Source organism: Herpailurus yagouaroundi, unplaced genomic scaffold (genome assembly GCF_014898765.1).
Source record: "Herpailurus yagouaroundi ecotype Mexico unplaced genomic scaffold, PumYag 269, whole genome shotgun sequence".
Taxonomy (NCBI): Eukaryota; Metazoa; Chordata; class Mammalia; order Carnivora; family Felidae; genus Herpailurus; species Herpailurus yagouaroundi.
This window is the reverse complement of record NW_024412486.1, coordinates 71,670-99,473: the sequence shown is the minus strand read 5'-3', so window position 1 is coordinate 99,473 and position 27,804 is coordinate 71,670. Positions and strand designations below refer to the sequence as shown.

The following is a 27,804-nucleotide window of genomic DNA, read 5'->3' as shown; positions in this document are numbered from 1 at the left end:
GATACAGTCTCTCTCACTTGGGAAGGTATGGCCCCTCTCAAAGGCAAATACAGACATGGCCACATTTTCTCTGTTGCTGCACACCTCGGTGTTGTTCCACATCATCCCCACGGTAAGACAGTATGGGTCTTAACCTTGGCTCCTGGTGGCACAAGATCTAATGGCTCAATACCATTCTAACCCTAGAACCTGGTGCCTTCACCACCTAAAACACCTAGAAAATGAAAATTAGCAAGTTCATGCATTAAATGCAAAACACCTGTTGCTTCATGCTCTGGTAAGCCAACATGCAAAGTGCTTGTTCTATGCTTGCAGGATCTTGGGGCCAGCCCCAAACATCCTATAACCACTGGGCTAATGGACACTGAACCCACTCTTACTTGATAAGGACATTTTGGATAGGGAAGCTTCTGCCTATACATCCTGCAAGTTCCATTTAGTCACCGGGGAAGTCCACTGAAGGTCTTCCAGTGACAATACATAAAGTCAAATCCCTGGGGGATAACACAGAATTAGAAACTGAAAACTTGAAACTTTACTCCTTATTTTCAAAATACATTTTAAAACATTGTACAACACAAGGCTAAGATAATGGCTAAGATAATTTAATACTGGCTCCAAGCTATTCTTCAACACCCCACAAATGAGGCACCTAGCCTGTATTTCCAGACCTCAAAATGTATAACACTTTAAAATACTCCCATAGATGGCACAAGACCAGACACATAGACCAATGGAATAGAATAGAAGCCCCAGAACTAGACCCACAAACGTATGGCCAACTCATCTTTGACAAAGCAGGAAAGAATATCCAATGGAAAAAAGACAGTCTCTTTAACAAATGGTGCTGGGAGAACTGGACAGCAACATGCAGAAGATTGAAACGAGACCACTTTCTCACACCATTCACAAAAATAAACTCAAAATGGATAAAGGACCTGAATGTGAGAAAGGAAACCATCAAAACCCTAGAGGAGAAAGCAGGAAAAGACCTGACCTCAGCCGTAGCAATTTCTTACTTGACACATCCCCAAAGGCAAGGGAATTAAAAGCAAAAATGAACTACTGGGACCTTATGAAGATCAAAAGCTTCTGCACAGCAAACAACCAACAAAACTAAATGCAACCAACAGAATGGGAAAAGATATTTGCAAATGACATATCGGACAAATGGCTAGTTTCCAAAATCTATAAAGAACTCACCAAACTCCACACCCCAAAAACAAATAATCCAGTGAAGAAATGGGCAGAAAACATGCATAGACACTTCTCTAAAGAAGACATCCAGATGGCCAACAGGCACATGAAAAGATGCTCAACATGACTCCTCAACAGGGAAATACAAATCAAAACCACACTCAGATATCACCTCCCGCGGGTCAGAGTGGCTAAAATGAACAAATCAGGACACTACAGATGCTGGAGAGGATGTGGTGAAATGGGAACCCTCTTGCACTGTTGGTGGGAATGCAAACTGGTGCAACCACTCTGGAAAACAGTGTGGCGGTTCCTCAAAAAATTAAAAATAGACCTACCCTCTGACCCAGCAATAGCACTGCTAGGAATTTACCCAAGGGACACAGGAGTACTGATGCATAGGGGCACTTGTACCCCAATGTTCATAGCAGCACTCTCAACAATAGCCAAATTATGGAAAGAGCCTAAATGTCCATCAACTGATGAATGGATAAAGACATTGTGGTTTATATACACAATGGAGTACTACGTGGCAATGAGAAAAAATGAAATATGCCCTTTTGTAGCAACGTGGATGGAACTGGAGAGTGTGATGCTAAGTGAAATAAGCTATACAGAGAAAGACAGATAACATATGGTTTCACTCTTATGTGGATCCTGAGAAACTTTACAGAAACCCAAGGGGGAGGGGAAGGAAAAAAAAAAAAAAAGAGGTTAGAGTGGAAGAGAGCCAAAGCATAAGAGACTCTTAAAAACTGAGAACAAACTGAGGGTTGATGGGGGGTGGGAGAGAGGGGAGGGTGGGTGATGGGTATTGAGAAGGGCACCTTTTGGGATGAGCACTGGGTGTTGTATGGAAACCAATATGACAAGAAACTTCATATATTGAAAAAAAATAAAAATAAAAAAATAAAAAATAAAAAATATAAAAGAACAAAATAAAATAAAATAAAATAAAATAAAATAAATAAAATAAAATAAAATAAAATAAAATAAAATAAAATAAAATAAAATAAAATAAAATAAAATACTCCCATAGAGCCTAAGGGACAAATTCTTGACATACACTGGTGACTTCAACATACCACCTAAAAGAAACCTCCCCAGCACCCACACCAGTAAGTCAATCAGAATGAAAGCAATTACCAATGCCGTAATTGAGGCTTCTGGTGACCAGGAATAATTCAAACCCAAAGGTGCAAGCACTGAAAATATACAGGGAGAATTATTTCCCCTCTTTATATGAATTTTTATGGCTTGCCACTGAGCCCAACCAATTATTACTAAAGCCTTTGGGCAAAGGCTCAAAGCCAATGTAAGACACTAGGTGAAGCCTGACTCCTTCCCAATCAGATTAGGATGGCACAATGGGTCTATCACTTCTTGAAACATAGCAAGCCCAATGATCTAGATTCATTTCCAATTCTAAGGAAGCCACAGTATACCCACATCCAGAAAATTATTTTTATGAGAAGACCTCTCAAATTATAAGGATGTACTCCTCCACATTGTGGGGACTTTTCTTACTGTTCAAAAAGCTCTTGAAAGAAATGACATGTGGCCCACCATGAAGATGCTCACCAGACTCAGATTGTATAGTACAATGATTAGCCACAAAGCCAGCTCTCAGTGCCAGACCCTACACACCACCTCATAGACATTAGCCCACCTCAAAAACTATATAGCAAAACTGACAACTTCAAGGTGAAAAGAACAAACCAAGATGATAGAATGATAGATTATAACATATATCTCTCAGTAATAAAGAAACCCACTAGACAACTATCAATAAGAAAATAAATTATTTATATCATGGGCATTATGTGCAACCCAACAACTTGTAATCACATTATATGCATTGTTTTTTCAAACACAAATAGGATATTCACATAAACTACCCACATTATGTTAACAGAAATTCAGTACATTTGTTAAAATATCAACATTTACAGATTACAACAGCTGAATATAATAAATTTAAATTAGAAATAACAAAAATTTAAATTAAAAAATGTAAACAGGTATATTTTAAGACAGTACAAAACAGATTTCATTTTATTTTATTTCAGAGAGAGAGAGAGAGAGGACACAAGTAAGCAAGGGGCAGAAAGAGGAGGATCACCTGGAACAGAGCTCATGCTCATAAGGGCAGGGCTTGATGTCACCCAGAGTGGGGCATGAGCTCACTAGAAGCAGAGCATGAGGTCACCTGGAGCAAGGCTCAAGGTGAGGAGAGGGGCTCCAGCTCAACCAGAGCCAGGCACATGCTCACCCAAAGCTGGGTTCAAGCTCACCCAGAGCAGGACTAGTGCTCACCAGGAGCAGGGCACAAGCTCAACAAGAAGGGGGTTCCAGCTCATCTGAGGCAACGTTCATGCCCACTGATGCCACTCTCATTCTCACCAAGAGTGGTACACATGCTCACCTGAGCAGGGCTCTAGCTCAAGTGAAGCAGGGCCCAAGTTCATCTAGGCACAGGACTCAAGCTCACCTTGAGTAAAGCACAAAATAACCAGAAACAGGGTTCAAGGTCACCTGGAACGGGGCATGAAGTCACTCAGAGTGGGAACTGAAGTCACAGGGAGCAGGGCTAGAACTCAACTGGAGCAGGGCTCCAACTCACCTAGAGAGGGGTACTATGTCATCCAGAGCTCAACACCAGCTCACCCAAAGTGGGGACATACTGAACTAGAGTGGGGCTTGAGGTCACCAACAACAGAGCTTGAATGCACCCACAGCAGGCTTGAGGTCACTTAGAGAGGGGTACCAGCTCAGATGGAATGGGGTTAGAGGGGTTCCTGGAACAGGAACCAAGATCACCCAGAGTTGGTCACATGGGCACACTCAGGGGGGCTTGAGATCACATAGAACAGAGCATGAGGTCACACAGAGCAGGGCACGAGGTCAGACAAGTGGGGCTGTAAGTGACCCAGAGGGTGGCTTCTGCTCACCCAGTGCAAAGCTTGTGGTTGTTGGCTCCTTCCTGCCGTCCTGGACAGCACTCTCCCTCGGCTCAGAGGCCCTCTGAGCACCAGAAGCTTCCAAATGCAGAGCACCCCACAACCCTCTTGGCAGCTCACCTTCCAGATACGCTTTAGCAAGGAGGCTGCTTTCGGCCTTTGGCAGCGGAGTGGAGGAGAGGCGTCTGGAGGGCGTGCCCTTGTGCGGCCGTGCCTCAGAAGCCGAAGCGCTGCTCCTGTCCTCCTCGGGTGTGCCTGCCAGAGGCTGCTCAGGGACAGCCGCGTCCTCTACGGAAGTAGGTCTTCCAGGGGAACTGGAAGTGGCCTTTTTGGGTGTTCCTGTCATGTGCAGGGGTGGCGAGCTCGTGGTTGCTGAAGACCTTCCCGTGGGGCGTGGATGAACTCTTGGATGGTAAGTTCGGAAAGCTTTCTCCAAACGCTCGGCCTCATCCTCTAGCTCTTTCACCCTTGCCTTGGTCTTGGCTACAAACTCCAGGTCAGAATCGGGGGAACTACTCCCGGTGCTCGCACTTGGGTCACTTGCGATCCTTGACAGAAGCATGCCTGCCGTCAGCCTTTCCAGTCCAAAAGCATCTTTCAAGAAATCCCCGCTTACATCGTTGTGAGGTACCACCACGTCGCCACCCATTAATCCGCTGATGGGCCGATCGAGCAGAGAATTCTTTGGGTGGCGGTACACCTCGTTCTCTAGGGCTATGGGTTACAAAACGACAGTGTGAGAAAGGATGGGAAAAGGTGGAGGATAGAGTTAAAAGAGATCAAGAGCATTCTTTTGCAAAAATCAAAGTATTCAGGACAAACTCGCACATTCAACACTTTCTGAAGCTGCAGTCATGATCAACATTTATCAAGAGAGTGCATGTACCAGCTATGGCTTCACGGCCTGCTTTCTTCACGCAGAGGGGGGAGGGGGAGAGAGAAGTGGGGGGGGGGATACAGAATCCTAAGCAGGCTCCAGGCTGAGCTGTCGGCACAGAGCCTGACATGGGGCTCAATCCCACAACCGCAAGGTCATGACCTGAGCTGAAGTCGGACGCTTAACTGACTAAGCCACCCGGGTGCCCCAAGACAAGAGTTTTACTTGTAAGGTGACACATTTCTAAAGCTTTTCCCTACTGTGAGAATTACAACTTCACTGAATCATCATCATTACGTGTTCCCAAGCATCAGAAGCTGCTCGCATTCTCTCTCCCACCTGTGCACCCTCACGCAAGTTAAAGAGGTCTCTAACCCGTCTGAGTTTGTTTCAGTTGCAATTTCAAATCATCCACCTGTCTCATTAATCTCTTTATGCAATCTTCGTAATCAAGGATCTGGGCCTTCAGCTGTGCAGAACGTTCAATCTGCCAAGATTTAGAGAAGGAAAAGAAATCCATGTAAAACCAATCACACAGCATACTTCCAAAGGCACAATTCTCTCATCGGGCTGATTTTCTTCATCAATTTGGCCAATTCTCGGCAGCCGGACACCCATCACCCCCGGGGTCCAGATGAAACAACAACAGAACCCACCAGCAAGCTCCACAGCTCCTTTTGCACTCCTCTCGAACAACAGCTACTCCAGCACAAGAGGCAGACGTCAGAAAGAGCATCAATACTGTTGCATCACAGGGGGGGGAATCAGCTACTTTTACCAGGGAGCACCAACAGGGATTGGAAAACTGCGTGTTTAGGGGGGTTTACTTTCCTCTCGGTTTTATTACTATGGGGAACCTAAGGTCACACAACAGCTTGAGAGTTTTCTCCAAGGACAAAGAACACTGGGGGAGTAATCAGCAGACTGGGGGCTCATTTCTGATGCCACCGGCTGACTGGTGCCGGTGTGGCGCACACCGAGTCCCCAGGCCCACAGAGCGGCCGCCCAGATGCCTGGGTGAGCCAGGCAGTACTCACTTCACTTTGCAGCTGCTTCTGCAGGTTCTGCCTGTGGATCTCGAACTCCTTATGCTCACACACGACAGCGTTCTCTGCTTTCTTTAGTTCTTTCTGAAAAGGCACCAGCTCTGGAGAAGGCTGAGCCAGGTCTGTGAAGGTAAAAAAGCCTGCTTGTCACCAGCCTCACGTTTTCTCGTTTCACCTAACCAAAGCAGCTCAAGAGGCTTTACGTTGTTCTTCCCTTTATACATGATAGTAATTAAGGAGACTAAGAGCCATCTTAACTCACCAACTTCCCAACAAAAGAATTACTTTAAAAAAAAGTTTATTTAAGTTTACTTATTTTGAGAGAGAGGCCGAGCACGCGTACGCATACAAGCACTGAGGGACAGAGACAGGGAGAAAGAGAGAATCCCAAATAGGCTCCGCACTGTCAGTGCAGAGCCCGGCGCAAGGTCTCCAACTCATGAACTGCAAGATCATCACCTGAGCCAAAATCAAGAGTTAGTCACTTAACCGACTGAGCCACCCAGACGCCCCAGAACAAAATAATTTAATGCACGTGACTGCACACTTTACAGCTCTCCAGGATTGTACTCCCAGTAAAAGAATTCTTTCAAATCCAGAAATTAACATGAAAGCCCACCAATCTGCCCTAGTACGCACAGAAGGCACAGGAGGAACCTGTCAGAACCTGCCAACGACTGCCCCGACGTCCAGTCCGACCTGGGCATCTGTCAGCAGCACTCAGGGTCCAGGCAGAAAGCAGATGGTGTCCCAGTTCGGGTCATTGGAAGATCCTTTACTAAAGGGACTCACATCGGGTAGCCACGAAGGACAGTGTAGTTCCCCGGGGTACCGGGGCCCTGTTGTCAACGCTCCTAGGGCCTAGAGGGTCAGGAGGGGAGGAATTCCCAGACCTGGAGAGCACGAGCAGGTACAGAGCCCTGAGAAGCCAAGGCCTGGGCTCCTGCCTGGCTGAGGCCCAGGGCCCGCCCTGGGCTACTGCACAGGAGGAGATGCAGAAGGGATCACAGCCACTTCGACCTCACTCTTTTCTCTCCCTCCAAGCACGGGAGTGTGTCCCCACTGGCCAAACCCAACCAGCATTCAGAGGGAAGGAGAGCCAAGGGCCACCCAGAGAGGCGTATTTATACAGTTGAAAACTTGTTAGTGACGCAACTTTGCGGCAGTGAGTGAAAAGAATGTACCTTCAATCCACGAAATTTTAGAAAACCTTCTCAATTGAAGCCTCCCTTACAGGGCAGCGAAGTTTCGGAATACTGAGCCAGTGTCAATCACAAAGGCATGCCAATCCAGACAAAACAAGACTTACGGTTTAGAAGGGGCAAGTTCTCATTTCTGGTCTCTCCCAGCTGTTGTTTAAGTAATTTATTTTGCGCCTGAAGCTCCAGTTTTCCTTGTTTCAGTAGCGAATAGTCACTCATTTCTTTCACCTTTTCATTCAGCAGGTGGTTTTGTTTGCTTATTGCCAAAGACTGGGTTCTGACCGACTCTAACTCAAGCTGGAATCGAAACAGAAACACCTGTATGTGAGTGGTGACTTCACACTTCTAAGTAAAAATTGCCAGGCTGCCTGAACACTGAACATTTAAATTGAACACAATTTAATGAAGGTCATCTGACTGAAGTCTGTTTCTCTGCAACAAGATCCGAACTCCAACAATTCTTTTGCCCAAGAGCTGGGGCAGGAGGAAGCTCATCCAACTGCACCTGTGGAAGACCTGGTCCTACCAAGCACTAGCTTGGGGAATCTGAAGATCCCCATTTTCCAGATGAAACTAAGGGCCCAAAAAGGCAACCCCAGATTGCAGCAATACATTTCTTAAATACAAAAGGGTGATATTTCACTAATGCACTGTGGTGCTTTCCTCTTCTCAGTAAAAATATAGCTCAAGTGTGAGAAGCCTACAGAACTCTCTAGTAAGTAACTCCTTACAAAATATGTTCTGTATGTAAAATGCTACAAAAATATGTTCTGTGCATAAAATTTAAGTACCTAAAGTTCCGGCTCTGTCCTTCAGATAGCACACAAGTTTTTGTAATGTTTGTTTGCTTTTTTATTTAAGAGAGAGGCAGAGAGAGGGAGACACAGAATCCAAATCAGGCTCCAGGCTCCAAGCTGTCTGCACAGAGTCCAGCACAGGACTTGAACCCACAAACTGTGAGATCATGACCGGAGCCTAAGTTGGACACTTAAACGCCAGGTGTCCCGTGAACACACAACTTAATACAAGTCAAGTAACAATGGCATTTGAAAAGTGCATCTCATCAGGTTTTAAACTGGGAGATTCTGACTTCCTGACAGGAATTTTTTTCTGCCCTTGATGGCAAGGGAGAAGAGGCTGAGGTAGAAGCTAGTGCGTACAAGCTGCATACGACATGCAAAACTCGGCTCCCCCAAATCCCTCCACAACCATGCATGGCGGGAACATCCCAGAGTTTACACATAAGGAGTCTGAGGTCACAGTGCTTGCCCAAAGGCACACAAGCAGAAAGAGAGAGAACACAGGATTCAGGCAGGGATTAGGCCCCAAAAGACATCCTCTTCCTATGCTTCCCCAGGAGACAAAGATGGAAACAAAGAACTAGCAAATGAACTGAAGTGCAGCCATCACCTTGAGTCACACGGTAACAAGACCCAACACATCAAGAGGGTAACTTAAGATAAATCACACAGGACTGAAGCTCAAGTTTCATATATTGTCTAATGTCTAAATCAAAAGAAAAGACTTCACAATTACCTCAAGCTCTTTGACACGATTTATACAATGACTGAGTTCTTCCTTTTTTGAATTAATAGCCATCAGCTCCTCTTGCAAACGTATAGCTTTTTCTGAAAGAAAGAGTCAACCAATTAACATCATCAGGTTTTCCTAGTGAATACACAAGTCATTTAATAATTTGTGGCCAGTATGTCAGACCTATGACCATTATTTCATTATCTGAATAGCAGATGTCAAGGTCAAAACAAATCAGCAGTAAGTAGGAAATAAGCCACGTTACTCAACAGGTAACAGGAAGTTAGTGTAACAGTCAGATATGTAGCAAGCCTCATCCTGCTGCAGAGAAGTCACCACTTATACCATCGGCTCTGAGCACAGGGCCCACATGCCGACAGGTCGGAATTTCCTTAAAGACAGATTTGTCCATTGTGATTTTGTACTTACTATTTTGTCATTTTCACTTCATCTAACACGGTCTATGAAGATGTATCATCAAAACCCTAATGTGCCAAATAGGTGATGGCACGGATACCTAAGTATCAGCCTCCACAAATTAACTGTGGAGGAGCAGACATACACTGGGTGACCTGGCCCGTCAGCATCATGTGCCTAGCCCTGGTTCACTCCCAAGAGTCCACTTCAAATTGTCACTAAAAGTTCTCTTCTTGTCATCGACAAAGTCCTAGAAATATATTAAGATGTCAAATATCTCAAAGACTGAAAAATTATTCAACTTACCTACTCTCAAGCTGACGTATACAAGAGTTTAAGGGATTATATGTTAAGTAGGGGTGCCTGGGCCAGTAAGTTTGTTAAGCATCTGACTCTTGGTTTCGGGTCTGGCCATGATCTCACAGTTCTGTGAGTTCAATCCCCACACTTGCTCAGCACTGATGGGGCAGAGCTTATTTGGGATCTTCTCTGACCATCTCTCTCTCAAAATAAAAAAAAATAAACTTAAAAAAAAAGATTATATGTCAAGTGAAAATATCATGAATCATAAAAATACATCAGAAGTAAAAGAAGTAAGAAACTGTATCACAGCGACACAGAAGTTAAAATTTTCCTGAAGTAAAAAATGAAGTGTCTTATGGTTAAGAGTAGTATTTACCAGATAGCAAAAAGTCGCTGGCACCTTGTTGATAATCACATCTATCAAAATACACAGAAATAAAGTTGGATAAAGCCCTGCTGATAAATCACTAACCTTAGTTCACAAAAATGTAGTAAAAAACAGTATTTTTTTATTTTGTAAAATTAACAAAAATCATGTCCTTTTTGCAGTAACACGAAGTGTAAGCAATGGCTTCTTGAGAATACAGAATAGACACTAGGAAGTTAACAGCCTGTGTTAGTGTGGAAAAATACAGCTTGCCCCCAGAGTCACCTTTATTCTTCCTTTCATCTTCTATCAGCCTGTTAGTTCTAGCAATATAGTCGTCCTTGAGTTCAAGTTGATATCTGCAAGTCAGAAAAACTAAAATGAGGGGCGCCTGGGTGGCTTAGTGGGTTAAGCGTCCAACTTCAGCTCGGGTCATGATCTCATGATTTGTGAGTTCAAGCCCTCCATTGGGGGCTGAGCTGTCAGCACAGAGCCTGAAGCCTGCTTTGGAATGTGTGTCTCCCTCTCACTCTGCTCCTCCCCTATCACACTCTGACTCTCTCTCTCTCTCTCTCTCTCTCTCTCTCTCTCTCTCTCTCTCTCTCTCTCAAAAATAAACATTAAAAAAAAAAAGAAAAACTAAAATGAGCTTGTCACTCTCCTGGATGGACTACTACCAATACCTGAGCTTATCTATGGGACCAGGGCAGCAAAGGGCACTGAGAGTGACCACGTGCAAACCTCAGGCTCTCTCAAGACGAGAGCCAGGGATCTGAATTCTGAACGTGAAAGGTCCAGAGAACTCTGCTGTGACCCTGTAAATTCAATTCTCAAATGCAATCACACAAAATGAAGGGTCCTGTTCTTGTGAGGGAACCAAGGACAATTACTTCCCTGTTGGTCTCAACCGACACAAGGAACTAAATGAAGTTAAATTTCCAGTGTGCATGACAGACTCTAAATCCCAAATGACAACTGAGTCAGTTGGTTATTCACCTCTCCAGTCCTGTAATTCACCTGTCCTGTCTCCCGTCCCTAACGGAAGAACTTCTGCCCTTAGGGGCTGAGTACAGTCCTGAGAGACAACGGCCAACAGCATTAGCACTGAATTAGAGACACCCAAAGGCTCATCTTACAAGCTTAAGCCACCTCCACCAGCTGTTACCAGCTGACTTTCTGGTTCAGAGGTCAGAGAAAGCAGAGAGAGGCACTTGCGTGATATCCTCCCAACGTGAACACTTGCTGAAGCCATAAGTACACCCAAGGCCAAATGATACCCAACAATTCACTGTATCCATTGCTACACCAAGTTCACATATACAGTTTTCATTTATTTCCCACCATTTAATGACTAGAGCTACTTCAGTATTCACTACTATGTTAGAGGAGAGGACATAAAACCCATCATTTCAAAACTGATACAATGAAAATGGTGCTACTTTTTTAACAGAATTTTTTTAAACAATAACCTCCAGGGATGGCTCAGTTGATTGAGCATCTGAGTTTGGCTCAGGTCCTGGTCTCCCAGTTCATGAGTTTGAGCCCTGTGCTGGACTCTGTGCTGACAGCTCAGAGCCTAGAGCCTCCTTTGGATTCTGTGTCTCCCTCCCTCCCTCTCTCTCTGCCCCTCCCCTGCTTGTGTTCTCTCTCTTTCTCAAAAATAAAAACATTAAAAGAAAAAAAAACAGCCTCCAGAAACCCTTGTGGGTACTACGTAATGGCATATCAATGACAAATTATAAGCAAGGCAATAAAAATGAGGCCAATGACTAAGAAACACCCAGGGAAGCTTAGTTGACTCTTCTCTTCACTACACATGCATTTACTCAATCAGTATTAACTGAGCACTTATTACGTGCCAGATGTTATACTGTGCACTAGAAAGTTACCATATGGGCTTAATGTCTTTGCATGAAGAGGTTATTCAGTGGGACACAAATTTCAGGCTATAAGAAAGCCACAGTGATCACATTCTCCTTTCCTATATTGTTTTTTGCTTCATAGAATTAACTGGGGTTTTTTTGGATTCTGATTCTGCAGAAGCCTGAAGAAATACAAGGCACATGTTCACTGACAAATACTATCACTAGTAGAAGACCAATGTATAAATCATTAGCTAGCCCCATCTTAGTGTCAGTATAATAAAAGATAACAGAAAGTGATTTTAGGGGTGTCTGGGTGGTTCAGTTGATTTAAGCATCTGACTTCAGCTCAGGTCATGACCTCACGGGTCATGGGTTCAGGCCCTGCATTGGGCTCTGTGCTGAGAGTTCAGAGCCTAGAGCCTGCTATAGATTCTGTGTCTCCCTCTGTCTGCCCCTCTCCCACTCACACTCTGTCCCTCTCTCCCTTTCTCTCTCTTTCAAAAGTAAATAAATATTTAAAAAAATGAAAATGACTTTAATTTCAATGTTATAGATTCTCATCTGCGCGAACTGAGCAAATCTTAAAGTGCCCCCAAAATTAAAGCAAACCACATACCCTCAGGAAGTGTCAGAGAAGCTACAAGTAAGAATGAGGGGTGCCTGAGTGGCTCAGTTGGTTGAGCATCCAGCTTTAGCTCAGATCATGATCTCATGGTTCATGAGTTCGAGCCCTGTGTCAAGCTCTGTGCTGACAGCTCAGAGCCAGAAGCCTGCTTCAGATTCTGTGTCTCCTCTTTCTCTGCCCCTCCCCCTGCTTGAGCTGTGTCTCGCTCTCTCAAAAATAAACAAACGTTAACATTTTTTTTTTTTTTTAAATGAGCAGAGGATGCCATTCTCCATATGTACCTTTTCAACCTATCTTAAATACTCACGAGAAAGGCTGGACTACCAAATGAAAACACAGATTTTTTTCAACACCCAATTTTGCCATCAACTGTCAGTCCTATTTACTTCATCAGTGTGGTTGTGTTTCCAGCAACTTAATTCAAACACATGATTCCTTTAACAATGCCAAGCAATTACTTGAGAAGCTCATTCTTGATCTTTTGGTCATAGGTCTCCTCAATACTCTGGACATTCAGCTCCCGTTTACTAAGTGCATCAGTTGCGCTTTTATTTTTTTCTTCTTGTAGCCGCTGAGCCCTGCAATTAGCCAAAGAGAAAGAAAGCACGTAAGAAAACCCCAACATCGGAAGTAACACATTTAGAGGGAAAGAGACACCTTGTGTTTTTAGCTCCACAGGGTAAAACCTTCACATGGCTTCCCTGCTGAGAAGTGAACTAAAAGAGCCAGAAGTCCATCTACTTTACGAACTGACTGACTTAGTTCATTAGCTAGCAGATAGCCTTCTATGGCGGCACCTGGCTAAGGGGAGTGTCAATGTGTGGTGACCAAAGTGGTTTCTTACTTTTCTACACTTACAGGAGAGAACCCACACTCAAAAAGGGGGGTACAGGGGACAAAGGGTCACAATCAACTGAGGGGTGAAAGAAGGATGCTTTTAGTTACAAAGCCACAAAGCCAACTTTAGTGTACCTTAAGTGTTTGTTTATTCTAGACTGTTATTTCTAACTGTGAGAGTTAACTGGTCCCTAAAAATCAGAGGTGGAAGATTCGTTTTGGGCATCCCTTATCTATTGACTGAAGATGCCGAAAACAGAAGGTAGGCCCATCAGAACCTCCAAATCCGAAGAATGGAGTGCTTTTCATGGGAAGACCCTCAATCAGCTGCAAAACCAATTCCGGAGCCAGGAATCAGGTTCACAGGCACTTAGACCAAACCACAGGGATGGGAGGGTTCCCGGCCAAGCATAAAGGCTTGGTGTTAGAGCTCCCTCTGCTGCCCCATCTGTACAGCAAAGGACGAGTAAATCCATTCACTTCAGTTAATGTGCTTACAAGGGAGAAGCAGGGCAAACAGAGGTTCAAGAAGTGGTTACATAATCATGATTATACAATCCAGAATCTGCCCAAACTTTGTCCCTTTTCTTTTCTCTCACATTAGCAAACTGCCACTTGAGAATTTCCAAAGAGAGTAAGGTAGGAAGAAATCAAATGAACAGAACTTACATAAATGAAAAACATTAATAAAGACAAAGACAAACCTCTTAAATAAAATACGGTTCCTGGAATATTTCGAGTTTCAAGACGCCAAATGGGAAAGAAAGCTTAATTCCACCAACTACAGACTGGGGAGCTTGCTCTTAATCCCAGCTGAGATATGAAGGAGGATACAGATGTGAGCACTTAGGGAAAGGAACACACACACCAAGAGAAATGGTTTCACCCAGGGGTGCCTGGGTGGCTCAGCGTGTGGCTAAGCGTCCGACTTTGGCTCAGGTCCTAACTGTGCGGTTCAGGAGTTCAAGCCCCTGGTCAGGCTCTGTGCTGACAGCCAAGAGCCTGGAGCCTGCTTCAGATTCTGTCTCCCTCTCTCTCTGCCCCTCCGCAATTGGTACTAAGAAAAAACAAACAAACAAACAAACAAAAAAATAAACAACCACCAGTAGTTTCTTCGCCCAGTAGGAGTCGAGTCAGAGCCACCGTCTTCCCCCTCCCCCGACAGCAGCAGTGCAGGAGAGGGCGGCAGGTCCGGGTATCTGGAATTGTTACTTTGCACACATGCAGCTACTGGATGTGAATGACTGGATGTAAGTGAGAAACATGGCATTTGTTCAAGCATTATCAGCTTCTTCAAGTCACGTGTCTGGTCATACTGTAGCCCGATGACGGCATCTCACTCTGCTTTTCATTCTAATGTGTACTAGTTCATAAGTGAAACCCTAGTCTTTCTCTTCATTTGTGCCTGCCTTTTAAAGCTAGGTGGGATCCCCTTTACAAGTGAACACTCCAACTGGCAGTTAACATCAGACTATTAAGACGTGTATTTAGTTCTTTTGAATCGTCATTCTGAATATCCCAAACGAACACACGTTACTCACAATTCAAAAGCTTCCATTCTTTGCTTCGGCTCTGCTTCTCTGCCTCTTAGCACGTCTATATCTTTGAGGAGAAGTTGTCTCTGAGCATAAATCTCCTTGGTTTCAATCTGTGTGCGAAACCGTTAGTTTTCAGCAAGCAAGCTAAAGATACAACAGATCTGAACTAATATAGTGCTTCCTCAATTCCAGAGAACTACAGAGACTTAGGGTTACAATTTCACTTTCAAGAGGTTCTGATCAGGGTACTCTTTTTGCCCATTTAGCTACCCAAATATGTATTCCGTCCTTCAATGACTGTTCAGTTCCATTATCATATATTCCTAATATTTCTGCTCTATTTATTCTACCTAATGGACATCTCTCAGACACTTAACATTTGGACAAGTGCATCAGCATGAGGAAAATGACACAGAATGTGCATGTAGCAATAAAAATTCCAAAGAATAGAATTCTCCTGGTTCTGTCGTCTGAAAGTTTCAGTTCATGGCTTATTCTCATTCAGGGTTAACAAGCTGAATGAACAGGCCACACTTCCATTTGTGTGTTCACTGAGCAAGGCTTCATGGAGTACCTGGCATGTGTCTAACAGCACACTCAGAACTAGAGGAAGACGAACAGATAGAGTTCCAATCTTTCCAAAATTCAGTTTAGTCAGGGAAAGAGAGAGAGAAATTATCACACTAGGATGTGATGACTTTTATAACTAAAATACTTCAGGACTGTGGCAGGAACAGCACCTGAGTGAGTCAGGGAAGGCATTACAAGGAAGTGACACAGCACCTGGATTTTGAAGGCCAAGAGGGTTTCATCAGGGGCACAAGAAGGGCATTGCAGGTGGTGGAATAAAGCCAGAATGCTTGGTAGGAGGATGGCCATCTTGTCCAGAGCCTTCAGAGAATCAGCAAACTCAATGAATATTCTGGTCTGGTAACTGATCTGAACTAGCCAGTCACCCGTCCTGAGGATGCGGTTGTTAATGTAAACACCATCCAATCATCTCAAAGACAGTGGTTCCAACATCGATTTTTCTAAGAACCCCATCAACAGAAATCGTACACAAAATCGTATCACATGACTGGGTCTTTCTTTTTTTTTTTTTTTTTTTTTTCAACGTTTTTTATTTATTTTTGGGACAGAGAGAGACAGAGCATGAACGGGGGAGGGGCAGAGAGAGAGGGAGACACAGAATCGGAAACAGCCTCCAGGCTCCGAGCCATCAGCCCAGAGCCCGACGCGGGGCTCGAACTCACGGACCGCGACATCGTGACCTGGCTGAAGTCGGACGCTTAACCGACTGCGCCACCCAGGCGCCCCGACTGGGTCTTTCTGAGAAGCCATAAGCAAGGATGGGTGCTGGGAGGGAGTCCTTCAACTTTTGAGGTCTCCACATAGCAGTGGTTCCAGCTGGACACAGGAAACTGTGTCCCAAATCCAGGCTGGTCTAAGACAGCTGCTTGGGAAAGGAACCAGTTTTTCCTGAAAGAGTGGACCTCATCCCTCCTGCCACTCCTTGCCCTTTCCACCTCCTGTCCAGTCACTTTCTAGGAAAGATCAAATGACCATTTCACAATCCTAGACTCCGCTACTCCAGGGACCCTCAACCCCTGTGACCCAAGGGCAGCATGCTGTACTTTGTTTCTAGTCTCCACACAACATCTCAACCTGCAGCCCTGTCCTCTGGGCCCACGCTTACTTTTCTGTCAGTGTTCTGACATCTCATCCTGGATGCCTCGGAGACTGGACACAGCCCTGTCTCCCTCCACCCTGGGTTAGTAGTCACCCACCGTCCCCCTGGCCCCTTTCACTATCCCACCGAACCCCAATGTCCTCAATCCAATAGGCTGCACTTCTCAAGCCAAGTAAACTCAGCTCTGTCGGGTCCACTCCCCAAGCGCCTCCTCCCTCGCTAATCTTACAGACTCTACCACACCAACTGCCTACAAGCAGTTGGTTCAGTCCACTACAGCTGCAGGCTGCCCGTGTCACAGCCAGGTCCTCCACACAGCTCTGCCACTCCGGCCTACTTCAGAGGGCTGCTAGGCCCCCAACCCCACGCAGCCGTTCCACACTGATCCTCTCCTCGAGGCTGCCCCCCAGCCCTCCGATCTGCCCAAGAGGAGAGAGCATGTTCAGCGGGGAGTTTTGCCCATTCCCAACATGGAAGCTAGCACCCGCAGTCCCTTCCTCCCAGCACTCTCCGGGGAGGAAGTCTCCATAACTTTTTCAAGGCCAGTCCTACCACTTGTGCTCTTGACCTCCATCCCTCATACACCTGTAGGGCTTGATCTTGGCTAACCAACTGTCACAACCCACTCTAGGGCCTGAAGCCCATCTACAAACAGCCACAGGAAATAGACACCTGGCAAAGAATTGTAAAATCTTACCTCTTGGTGCTTCTGAATTCTCTCAAGAGACAACTTTTCCCGAGAAATAAGGGCGTCAGATTTTGCTTGACAAGCTCTCTCCAATTCGTTCCGGAACTCAGCCAATTCCCTCTCAGACTTTCTTTTCTCTTCCATTTTAATTTTTGCTATTTCAGTATCTTTAAAATACTTTAACTGCGAATCGATCACCAATTATTATAAAGACTGAAAGTATACTAAGAAAATAACTTCTCTCTTCATGGTTAGGTTTAACACTAATGCTCTAAATATACTTAGTTTAACTCATCTTTAGTTTCATCTCATTCACTGTACCTGTAGAATTCACTCAAAAGACATAAAAAATGACACCGGTTGGAAAGAAAAATCATGTCTAACAGTATATCACATTCGTTAATAAAAATTCTCTATTTTTCCCCCCATACCCAAGATGAAGACACCATAGGACACCTGGGTGGCTCAGTTGGTGAAACATCTTGACTTCTTGATTTCGGCTCAGTTCATGATCTCATGGTTCATGAGTTCAAACACCAAGTCAGGCTCTGTGCTGACAGTGTGGAGCTTGCTTAGGATTCTCTCTTGCCCTATCTCTGCCCCCTCCCCTGCTTACACTCACTCACAAAATAAACTTAAATTTAAAAAAAGACCTTCAAGACAAGCACAGCAACAAGATACAGCTCGCCTTTTGACACATTTCTGCCCGAAGCTGCTGTTCCATTTCTCTCTTATGTTCATTTAACTTTACTTCTAAGGATTCTAACTTTGGACGTTGAGGGTAAGCACCTGCAAACTCATCGTCAATAAGCTGAAGCTTCTCCACTGTTAAAACAACATAGGAAATTAGCATAGAGAACTGCAGGCAGTTGAACAAGAGGCTAGAGCTCTGTTTAAAAGCAGAATATACTTAGGGGCAACTGGAGGGATGTCTGCAATTTACTTTGAAACGCCACAAAATTAAGATGGATTAATGGATGGGTCGGATAAGCGATCAGGCAAGGAGGATACAAATTTACCGGGTAAGTCTAGGTATACAAGTGTTCACTGTACAACCGTTTCCACCATTCTTTACATCGGAAATTCTCACCATCCAATGTCAGGGGGAAAGAAAGCCAAGAGTGCAACTTAAGTCAGAAAACACTCGCATCTCTTCCCAGTCCCTAAGTGCCAAGGCAGAGAGTGCTTTTATTGGACTGTGGTTAAAGTCGACTGACACGTTCAAAACACGGACCTTAAAATAAATCAAAGGTCACGTATTTTGACTCCTCTGCTTTGCAGAGAAGGAAGCAGATGCCCATATAGTTTAAATGAGTCCCAGAGGGCTAAGCAACTGTGTAAGGGCAGGACTGGGGCTGCAAGCTCGTCTGTTGCTGGGCTGTCATTCTAGTGCTCTCTCCAGTAGACCCACAGCCCCCACAACAGCTGAGGGCCAGCATCAACCAACCGCAAACCCGGACTTGCAGGATGAGCTCGATCGTGGAGAACACCACCCGCCAAAAAGGATGCACCGGACAAGGCGGCTGACACAAGTAGTTTAAAAAGATTGTCAGCGTGCGTCTTTTTAGAGAACTTTCAACAGGTTTTCCATTTACTCTTCTGGGTTTTCCAAATGCTTTACAATTGTGCCGTCCAATACAGGACTCTCTAGCCACATGTGGCCATGGGGTACATGAAATAGGACCAGTTCGAATTGAGAGGTGCTCTAAGTGTAAACACCAGATTTCAAAGATGGAGCATGGAAATTTTATATAAAATAATACCATTAACGTTTTTTGTATCAATTATATGTTGGAATATTTTGGACATACTGGGTTAAATAAAATATATTAAAATAAATTCACCTGTTCCCCCCCGCCCCCACTATGGCTACTAGAAAATTAACCGTAACATATGTGGCTATTATTGGACAGAACCACTCTAGAATAAGCATGTACCATGTTCCCAATGGAATAAAACGTAGCCCAAAAATAAAGACCTAGTCATACAGTTTAGCTTTTACAAATTATAGACTTCTCTTCTTACATGTTAAAAGTACTCTGGAGGGGACAAGACGACTCAGGAGGGGCCAAGAAACTGATTAATCACATAATTTTAGACAATTTGGACTCTAGGGGTGCCTGGGTGGCTCAGTTGGTTAAACAGCTGACTTCGGCTCAGGTCATGATCTCCTGGTTTGTAGGTTTGACCCCCCACATCAGGCTCTGTCGGCTCTGTGGACAGCTAGGAGCCTGGAGCCTGCTTCAGATTCTGGGTCTCCCTCTCTCTCTCTCTGCCCATCTCCTGCTCATGCTGTCTCTCTCTCTTTCTCTCTCAGAAATAAAGAAACATTAAAAAAAAAAAAGAAAAGAAAAAAAGAAAAGAAAAGAAATTTGGACTCTACTATTCTGACCCAGAAGGAGTGTTTCCAAGTTGCACTTCCTCTGGGGACCCCCACTTTCTGAGTTCTAAACCAAAGTGATACACTGCTGACTTCTCTAGTTTTCTCCTCAAGGCACGCAGTCAAGGATTTCCTCACTTAGTGGGTATAAATTCAAGTTAGAGGAGACCTAGGGAAGAACCTCCCAGTTGAACCCAACGCACAAAGAAGCACTTGGGCCTTCGGAGAGGGAAGGGCAGTGCAGGTGAGCAGTCCTGGCTGCATCCTGTGAGGCTTCCAGAGGAAGGAGTGCGCCTGTGCCCCCTGGGGCTTGCACCCCTCCAGGGCAGGGAACAGACCCACAGTACAGCACATCAGGTCCTTTCCTTCATTTGAGGAGAAAACAGAAACATTAAAATTCTGAAGGAGAGCCACAGTTACCAAGAGAGTCTTTGCTAGGAAATGTTGAACTTGTCTGAGTTCCCACATCACAGCTCTTTCTGGACTGATGATATTCTTCCATTTCTCTTAAAAACTGCATGAGAAAACCTACAAGACACAAAGTGTATGATACAGTTTTGCTGCGTAACTTTTCTCATTCAACCATTGCATCAACCTTGTTTCTAGGATATTGGTTTTTAAACATTCTAGATCTTCTAAGAATAATTTCTTTTTGCAAACGTGACACAAAACCTACGAGCAATAATGAGAAATATTTATCAAACAACGAAAGAATTAGAAACCTGTATGGCATGAAATGAAGTCAAAAGACAAGTGATACACTGGAAAAAAATATTTGCGAGGATATGGAGACCGAGAAGTAATTTCATAATATCAAAGGGCTCTTTTAAGTCAGAAAAAAATGGAAAAATTAGACAAAACATGGAGAAAGTTTATGCAAAAAAAAGTGTCAGAAAAACACGATCTAAACCAACAAACACTGCACTGTTCGTGCAATGCAAACTGCTGCAGCTGAAACAGTATGGAGGTTCCTCAAAAAACTAAAAATTAAACTACCCTATGACCCAGAAATTGCACTACTAGGCATTTATCCAAACGATACAAAAATGCTGATTCATAGGGGAACATGCACCCCAATGTTTATAGCAGCACTATCAATAATAGCCATATTATGCAAAAAGCCCATATGTCCATCAATTGATGAATGGATAAAGAAGATGGGGTGTGTATATCTGTATGTATACATATACACACGTGTATGTACATATGTATATATGTAGTGTACGTATAGTGCATGTACACATATACACAATGGAATATGACTTGGTGATCAAAAAGAATGAAATCTTGACATCTACAACAACCTGGATGAAACTAGAGTGTATTATGCTAAGCAAAATAAGCAGTCAGAGAAAGACAAATATATAATTTCACTCGTGTGGAATTTAACAAACAAAACAGATGAACATAGGGGAAGGGAAGGAGAAAGAAGATAAAAAGTCTTTTTTTTTTTTTTTTAAGTTTTTTTTGAGAGTGTGGGGCAGGGGCACAGAGAGGTGACACAAAGAATCCCCAGCAGGCCATGCACTATCACTGTGGACCCAGATGTGGTGCTCGAATTCACAAACTGTGAAATTATAACCTTAGCTGAAACCAAGAGTCAGATGCTTAACCAACCAAACAAGTGGTCCTAAGGCCACCCAGGAGTCCCAAGACTCTTTTTTTTTTAACGTTTATTTTTGAGAAAGAGAGACATGGCATGAGTGGGGTGAGGGGCAGAGAGAGGAAGACAGAATCCCAAGGAGGCTCTGCACTGTCAGCACAGAGCCCAACGTGGGGCTGAGTACCACAACAGTGAGATCCCAACCTTAGCCAAAATCCAGAGTTGACGCTTAACCGAATGAGCCACCCAAGTGCCCCACAATAAGAGACTCTTAAAGACAGAGAACTGAATGTTGCTGGAGGGGAGGGGAGTGGGGGGAATGGACTAAATGGGGGATGGGCATTTAGGAAGGCACTTGTTGTGATGAGCACTAGGTGATGTATATAAGTGATGAATCACTGGGTTCCACTCCTGAAATCAATACTACACTGTATGTTAACTAACTTCAATTTAATAAATAAATTAAAAAAAAAAGGCCATATATAAAACACAACTAGCATCATACTCAGTGGTAAAACACTTAGAACTTCTCCTCTAAGACCAGGAAAAACAAGTATGTCCCTCTCATCAGTTTTATTCTACATAGTACTGGAAGTCCTTGCCACAGCCACTGGACAAAAAAACATCCAAATTGGTAAGAATGAAGTAAAATCATCACTATTTGCAGATGACATGATAGCATAATATAGAGAAAACTCCAACGATTCCACCAAAAAAAACACTAGCACTGATAAATGAATTCAGTAAAGCCACACAATACAAAACTAATATACAGAAATCTGTTGCATTCCTATATAGGAACATCATATAAGAATACATAGCGAAGTAGCAATAAAAGAGTGCCATTTATCATTGCACCAAAAACAACAACAACAACAACAACAACAACAACAACAACAAAAAACCCCCAAAAAAACCCCCCAAAAACCTAGAAATAAACTTAACCAAGGAGCTGAAAGACCTATACTATGAAAACTCTCAACCACTGATGAAAGAAACTGAGTATAACAAAAAAGAAAATGTTCTGTGCTTATGGACTGAGAGAACCAGTATTGTTAACATGTCCATGCTACCCAAAGCAATCTACAGACTCAATGCAATCTTGATTAAAATATCAACAGCATTTTTCACAGAACTAGAATAATACTAAAATGTGTATGGGACCACAAAAGATCTCCAAAGAGCCAAAACAACCTTCAGGAAGAAGAACAAAGCTGGAGGTATCACAATTCCTGATTGCAAGATGTACTACAAAGCTGTAGTAATCAAAACAGTAAGGTATGGCATGACAACAGGCATGCAGATGAATGGAACAGAATAGAGAGCCCCAAAATAAACCCACTCGTACATGGTCAATCTAAAACAAAGGAGGCAAGAATATACAACAGGAGGATAAAGTAGTGTCTTCAGCAGATGGTGCTGGGCAAACTGGACTGCTACATGCAAAACAATGAAACTGAGCCACTTTCTTACACCACACACAAAAATAAACTCAAAATGAATAAGTCCTTAAATGTGAGAGCTGAAACCATAAAAGTCCTAGAAAACACAGGCAGTAATATCTTTGACATCAACTGTAGATATGTTTTTCTAGATAGGTCTCTTTAAGCAAAGGAAACAGAAACAACAACAAAAACTGATGGGACTACAAAATAAAGAGCTTCTGAAGAGCAAAGAAAATCATCAACAAAACAAAAAGGCAACCTACTGAATGGCACAAGATATCTGCAAATGATCTATCAAATAAGGGGTTAATATCCAAAATATATAAAGGACTTCTACAACTCAACCCAGAAAACCAATCTGATAAATAAACGAGCAAAGGACCTGAATACACATTTTCCCAAAGATACTCAGATGGCTAATAGACACATGAAAAGATGTTCAACATTAATGATCATCAGGAAAATGCAAATCAAAACCATAATGAGATATCACCTCCCACCTGTCAGAATGGCTAAAACCAAAAACACAAGAAACTAATGCTGGTGATGATATGGAGAAAAAGAAATCCTCTTGCATGTTGGTGGGAATGCAAACTGGTGCAGCCACTGTGGAAAATAGTATGAAGGCTCCTCAAAAAAATAGGGGTACCTGGGTGGCTCAGTTGATCGAGTGTCTGACTCTTGATTTCAGCTCAGGTCATGTTCTCATCGTTGTTGCATCAACCCTCCCACTGAACTCCATGCTAGGTATGGAGCCTACATGGGATTCTCTCTCCCTCCGTCCCTCCCCGTTCACATGCACGTGCTCTTGCTCTTAAAAAAAAAAAAAAAAAAAAAAAAAAAATTAAAAATAGAATTACCATATGATCTAGTAATTCCACTACTGGGTAATTATGCAAACAAAACAAAAACACTAGCTTGAAAAGATATGTGCACCCCTATGTTTACAGCAGCATTATTTACAATGAGCGAGATATGGAAGCAATGCAAGTGTCTGTCAACAGATGAATGGATAAAGACTGGTATGTATGTGTGTGTGCATGCATGCACAGATGGACAGACACACACACAGTTGAATTATCACTCAGCCATAAAAAAGAATGAAATTGGGGCACCTGGGTGGCTCAGTTGGTTAAGTCTCCGACTTTGGCTCATGATCTCACGGTTTGTGAGTTCAAGCCCTGCGCTGGGCTCTGTGCTGACAGCTCAGAGCCTGGAGCCTGCTTCAGATTCTGTGTCTCCTTCTCTCTCTGACCCTCCCCCACTCACACTCTGTCTCTCTGTCCTTCAAAAGTAAACAAACATTAAAAAAATTAAAAATAAAAATAAAATAAAGAATGAAGTCTTGCCATTTACAATAACACCAATGGAACTACAGGGTATAATGCTAAGCACAATGTCAGAGAAAGACAAACATCATCGGACTTTACTACAGTGGAATTTAAGAAATGAATGGAGAAACAAAGAAAAAGGAGACAGACTCTTAAATACAGAGAACTGGTGGCTGCCAGAGGGGAGGGGGCAAGGGGATGGATAAAACAGATAAAGGGGATTAAGAGTACAGTTATGATGACCATTGAGAAATGTATGTAATTGTTGAGCCATTATATGGCTGGTATATTATTTGAAACTAATAGAACACCATATTAATTACACTTGAATGAAAAGTAACAGTATTCTCATTCAATGGAATACACAGCAATTAATATGAACAAACCAATGCTAAAGTAGTGTGAATCAAGCTCATAATGTTCAGAGAAAGCCATACTCAAAATTATACTGTAAGATTCCATGTATATAAAGTGTAAAAAACAGGCAATAATAACCTATGGGGCCAGACATCAGAATAGCAATAAAGACTGGGTAATAGGGAAAGTGTAATGATTGGGATGGATACAAGGGGAGCTTCTGGGATGCTGGTATTGATCTAGTTCTTGTGATGGAAAGTACTTCCTGGGTATATCTATTTTTTGTTGGTTTATCAAGCTATGCATTTGTAATTTCTGCATCTTGTATTGTTCTATTTCAATTACCATTTTATTGAAAAATATGGACATACAACAACATAAAGAGGCTAGGGGAGGAATACCAGGCAGTGGGAGGGTGGGGGCAGGTGGTAGAGCAGAGAGCACACACAGTTAAGTTCTTCATCTTATACTGGTGTGGTTCATGGTGCCCCAAAACAATTACCCTAGTAACAAAGATTCCTGATCACAGACCCCCGTAACAGATAAAATAACAAAAATTTAAAACGTTCCAAGGATTACCAAAATGGGACAGACACAGAGTGAGCAAATGCCATTGGAAGAGTGACACTGACGGACTTGCTGGACACAGGCTTGCCAGAAACCTTATGTTTGTAAGTCCTGCAGTATCTGCCAAGCGCAATCAAGTGGAAATGGAAGAAAGTGAAGTTCGCCTGCACTGGAAGTGCTGCCAGGGGAATGCGGAAACAGGCACGTGCCAGGGAGAGGTGCCAGGGTTAGCAATGTTCAGATGAACATGCCCCGCAACCTAGTTACTCCGCTTCTGTAAACACACACAGCTATACTTCCACAGGCACACACAGCGGACTCTACCCGCCAACGGCTTCCAATGGCACAACACAGTACAACAATGAAATCTCCATCAATGGGGGTTAAACACATTCTTTGAAAGTAAGAGTCTGAGTCCACAGTTATAAACATACATTGGTGACTAAAGTAAACTGCAAAACAGTATCTACAATATGATCCCATTTAGGACTAGATGTGTTTTAATCACATAAACAGACTTGCTCATTCACAAACTAAATTCTGGTAAACAAACTGTTCATTGCAGTTATCAGTGGAAAGGGAGATCAGAGAACATGGCAGCAATTTCCACCTTTCTTTCACTTTATACCTTTCCAAATAGTTTGAAACTTTTTTTAAAACCAGGAGTAGAAATTATTTTAGAAGTTTTTAGTGTTTTGGGGCACCCGGGTGGCTCCATCAGTTAAGCGTCCAACTTCAGCTCAGGTTATGATCTTTCGGTTTGTGGGTTCAAGCCCTGCACCAGGCTCTGTGCATCAGCTCAGAGCCTGGAGGCTGCTGCTTCAGATTCTGTGTCTCCCTCTCTCTGTCTGCCCCTCCCCCACTCATGCTTGGTGGGTGTCTCTCTCATTCTCTCTCTCAAAAATAAATACACGTTAAATAAAAAATTAGAAGCTTTAGTGTCTTAAAACAATTTAAAGACTCTGCTTCTGCATGAATCAAGTTAAAGGCCTCCCCACCCCCACACCCCTCTTCTGAAGATTTTAAAATCTGGTTTTCACTTCCTCTAAGTAGACGTACACTCCATTCTTTCACATTCATTGCTTGCAGTTCTTCTTTGGCTCATCCACTGATCTTCTCTTGCCCTTTCTTTCAGTTGGCCTGTTCTCTCCTCACACCCTCCTGCTACTGTTATGCTTAGGCATGTCTGCTCTGCCTCTGGAGACAAGGTAGACACACTACAGGAACTTTCTCAGAGATGCTGCAGTAGATAATCTTTTGAGAGGTGCTCCTCTCCCTCAATCACTGTAACAGGGTCACCACTTCACAGGTCTGTGGGACTTCTCACGAACCCTAACTACTTCCACTTCTCTTTCCCCTCCCCATACACAAACCCCTCTGAAAGGATTGCTCTGATCTCCCCATTTATTCAACTGTTCTAGGTTTCACCCTTGGAGGCTCCTTCACAGTGTCTTTGTTTTGTTTGTTTTTTTTTTATTAAGCATTTACTTATGTGTAGAATTAGAAGATGCTCCAGGCTCTTCTTGTATATTCTCTGCCCTGGTAGTAGAATCGGCCATTACTCCGGGGAGCCCTGGTTCCTATTATTAAAGAACAGTCCTATTATCACAGAAACCCAATCTTAGTGTTCCAAAGTGGGCACTAGGTGTGCACACAGTTACTAGGGTGTCCTTGCTTCTAGGCCCTCTCAGCCTGCACAAGGAAAGTTGAGTGTTCTACAAACCTGTGCAGATACATTGCTATAGAGATCTCTATATATCTTCTGCTTATGTACGAAGCTAAACCTGAGTTCACAGTGAGGGGGTCTAATAAATTCACTACCACCATTATTATAGCCTCCTCCCCTACCCAACTGTAAAATTGCACTCTAACAGGGAGAAACTTGGTTCTCACCCTCTACTCTCTATTGCATTAGTTGTCCAAATCCAGTATCCATGTACAATGGCTTCAGAGCGGTTAACCAGTACTCCCATGAGACCCAGCTATCACTCCACATGCAGTGTCTATATACAGTTTCATTTGCCTTTAGTCATAGAATCTTCATTTCCAACGTCAGTGAGCTCAGCATTGTTTCTTCCCCATCCCCTCCAGGGGGGTTAGGACAGACCATTTTGTCACTGTTTGCAATCCATCCTGGGGGTACCTGACCTCCTAAATTTGCATACATTAAGCTTCACCTTTCGTGCTAGGAAGTTCTACAGGCTCTGGCCACTATTGTATCTGGTTGCTACAGATCCTACCACTGTCACAGGAAACACACTCACCTAAGAAATGTCCTGTGCTTTACCTATTCAACCCTTCCACACACCTCCCATCCCTCTAAATCCCTGGCAAGCACCGATCCACTCAGCAGTTCTATGCTTTTCCCTTTTTCAGAAAATCATATATATGGAATCATACGGTATGTACCCTTTACAGACTGACCCCTTTCACTAACAATATGCGTTTAAAGGTAACTTACATTTTTGCATGGATTCACAGTGCAAAATACCATCATCAAAATACTCACTAGTATTCCATTGTGGTCTGGATGTACCACAGCTTCTTTATTCATCCTCTTGCTCAAGAACATTTTGATTATTCCCAATTTCTGGCAATCACAATCAAGTTGCCACAAACATTCCTATTCGGGGATCTACGTGGACCTAAGTTTTCAAGTCAGTAGGGTAAATACCTAGGAGCATCACTGTTGGATGGGAAGAGTATGCTTAGCTTTAGGAGAAAACACCCATCTGTCAGAGTGGTTATACCATTTCTTAAGATCCCTTCAGGCACCAAGTTTCCTTCCCACAGAGTTAAGCTACAGATACCCACTATATACCTGAGGCCCGTGCTATCCAGTATGACCACTATTCACATGTGGCTACTGAAATTTAACATTCAGTTCGTTAGCCACACTAGCCACATTTCAAACCTTCAACAGCTACACATGGCTAGCTGTATCAGATGCACAGGGATAGTCATGCACTACCATAT

At 43.4% G+C, this 27,804-nt stretch overlaps 1 protein-coding gene across 1 annotated transcript; it reads right to left on the bottom strand.

Moving 5' to 3' along the window:
* Positions 1-2,980: 2,980 nt before the first annotated feature.
* On the bottom strand, positions 2,981-20,053 carry LOC121021271 (oral-facial-digital syndrome 1 protein-like). The gene is made up of 11 exons (XM_040461530.1): positions 19,946-20,053; positions 17,834-17,970; positions 17,155-17,328; positions 14,771-14,877; positions 12,851-12,970; positions 10,188-10,261; positions 8,819-8,910; positions 7,390-7,579; positions 6,072-6,202; positions 5,410-5,521; positions 2,981-4,871 (listed from the first exon to the last, which is right to left on the bottom strand). The coding sequence occupies exons 1-11, from the start codon at positions 20,043-20,045 to the stop codon at positions 4,102-4,104; spliced, it is 2,007 nt and encodes a 668-aa protein (XP_040317464.1). The 5' UTR covers positions 20,046-20,053; the 3' UTR covers positions 2,981-4,101.
* Positions 20,054-27,804: the final 7,751 nt, after the last annotated feature.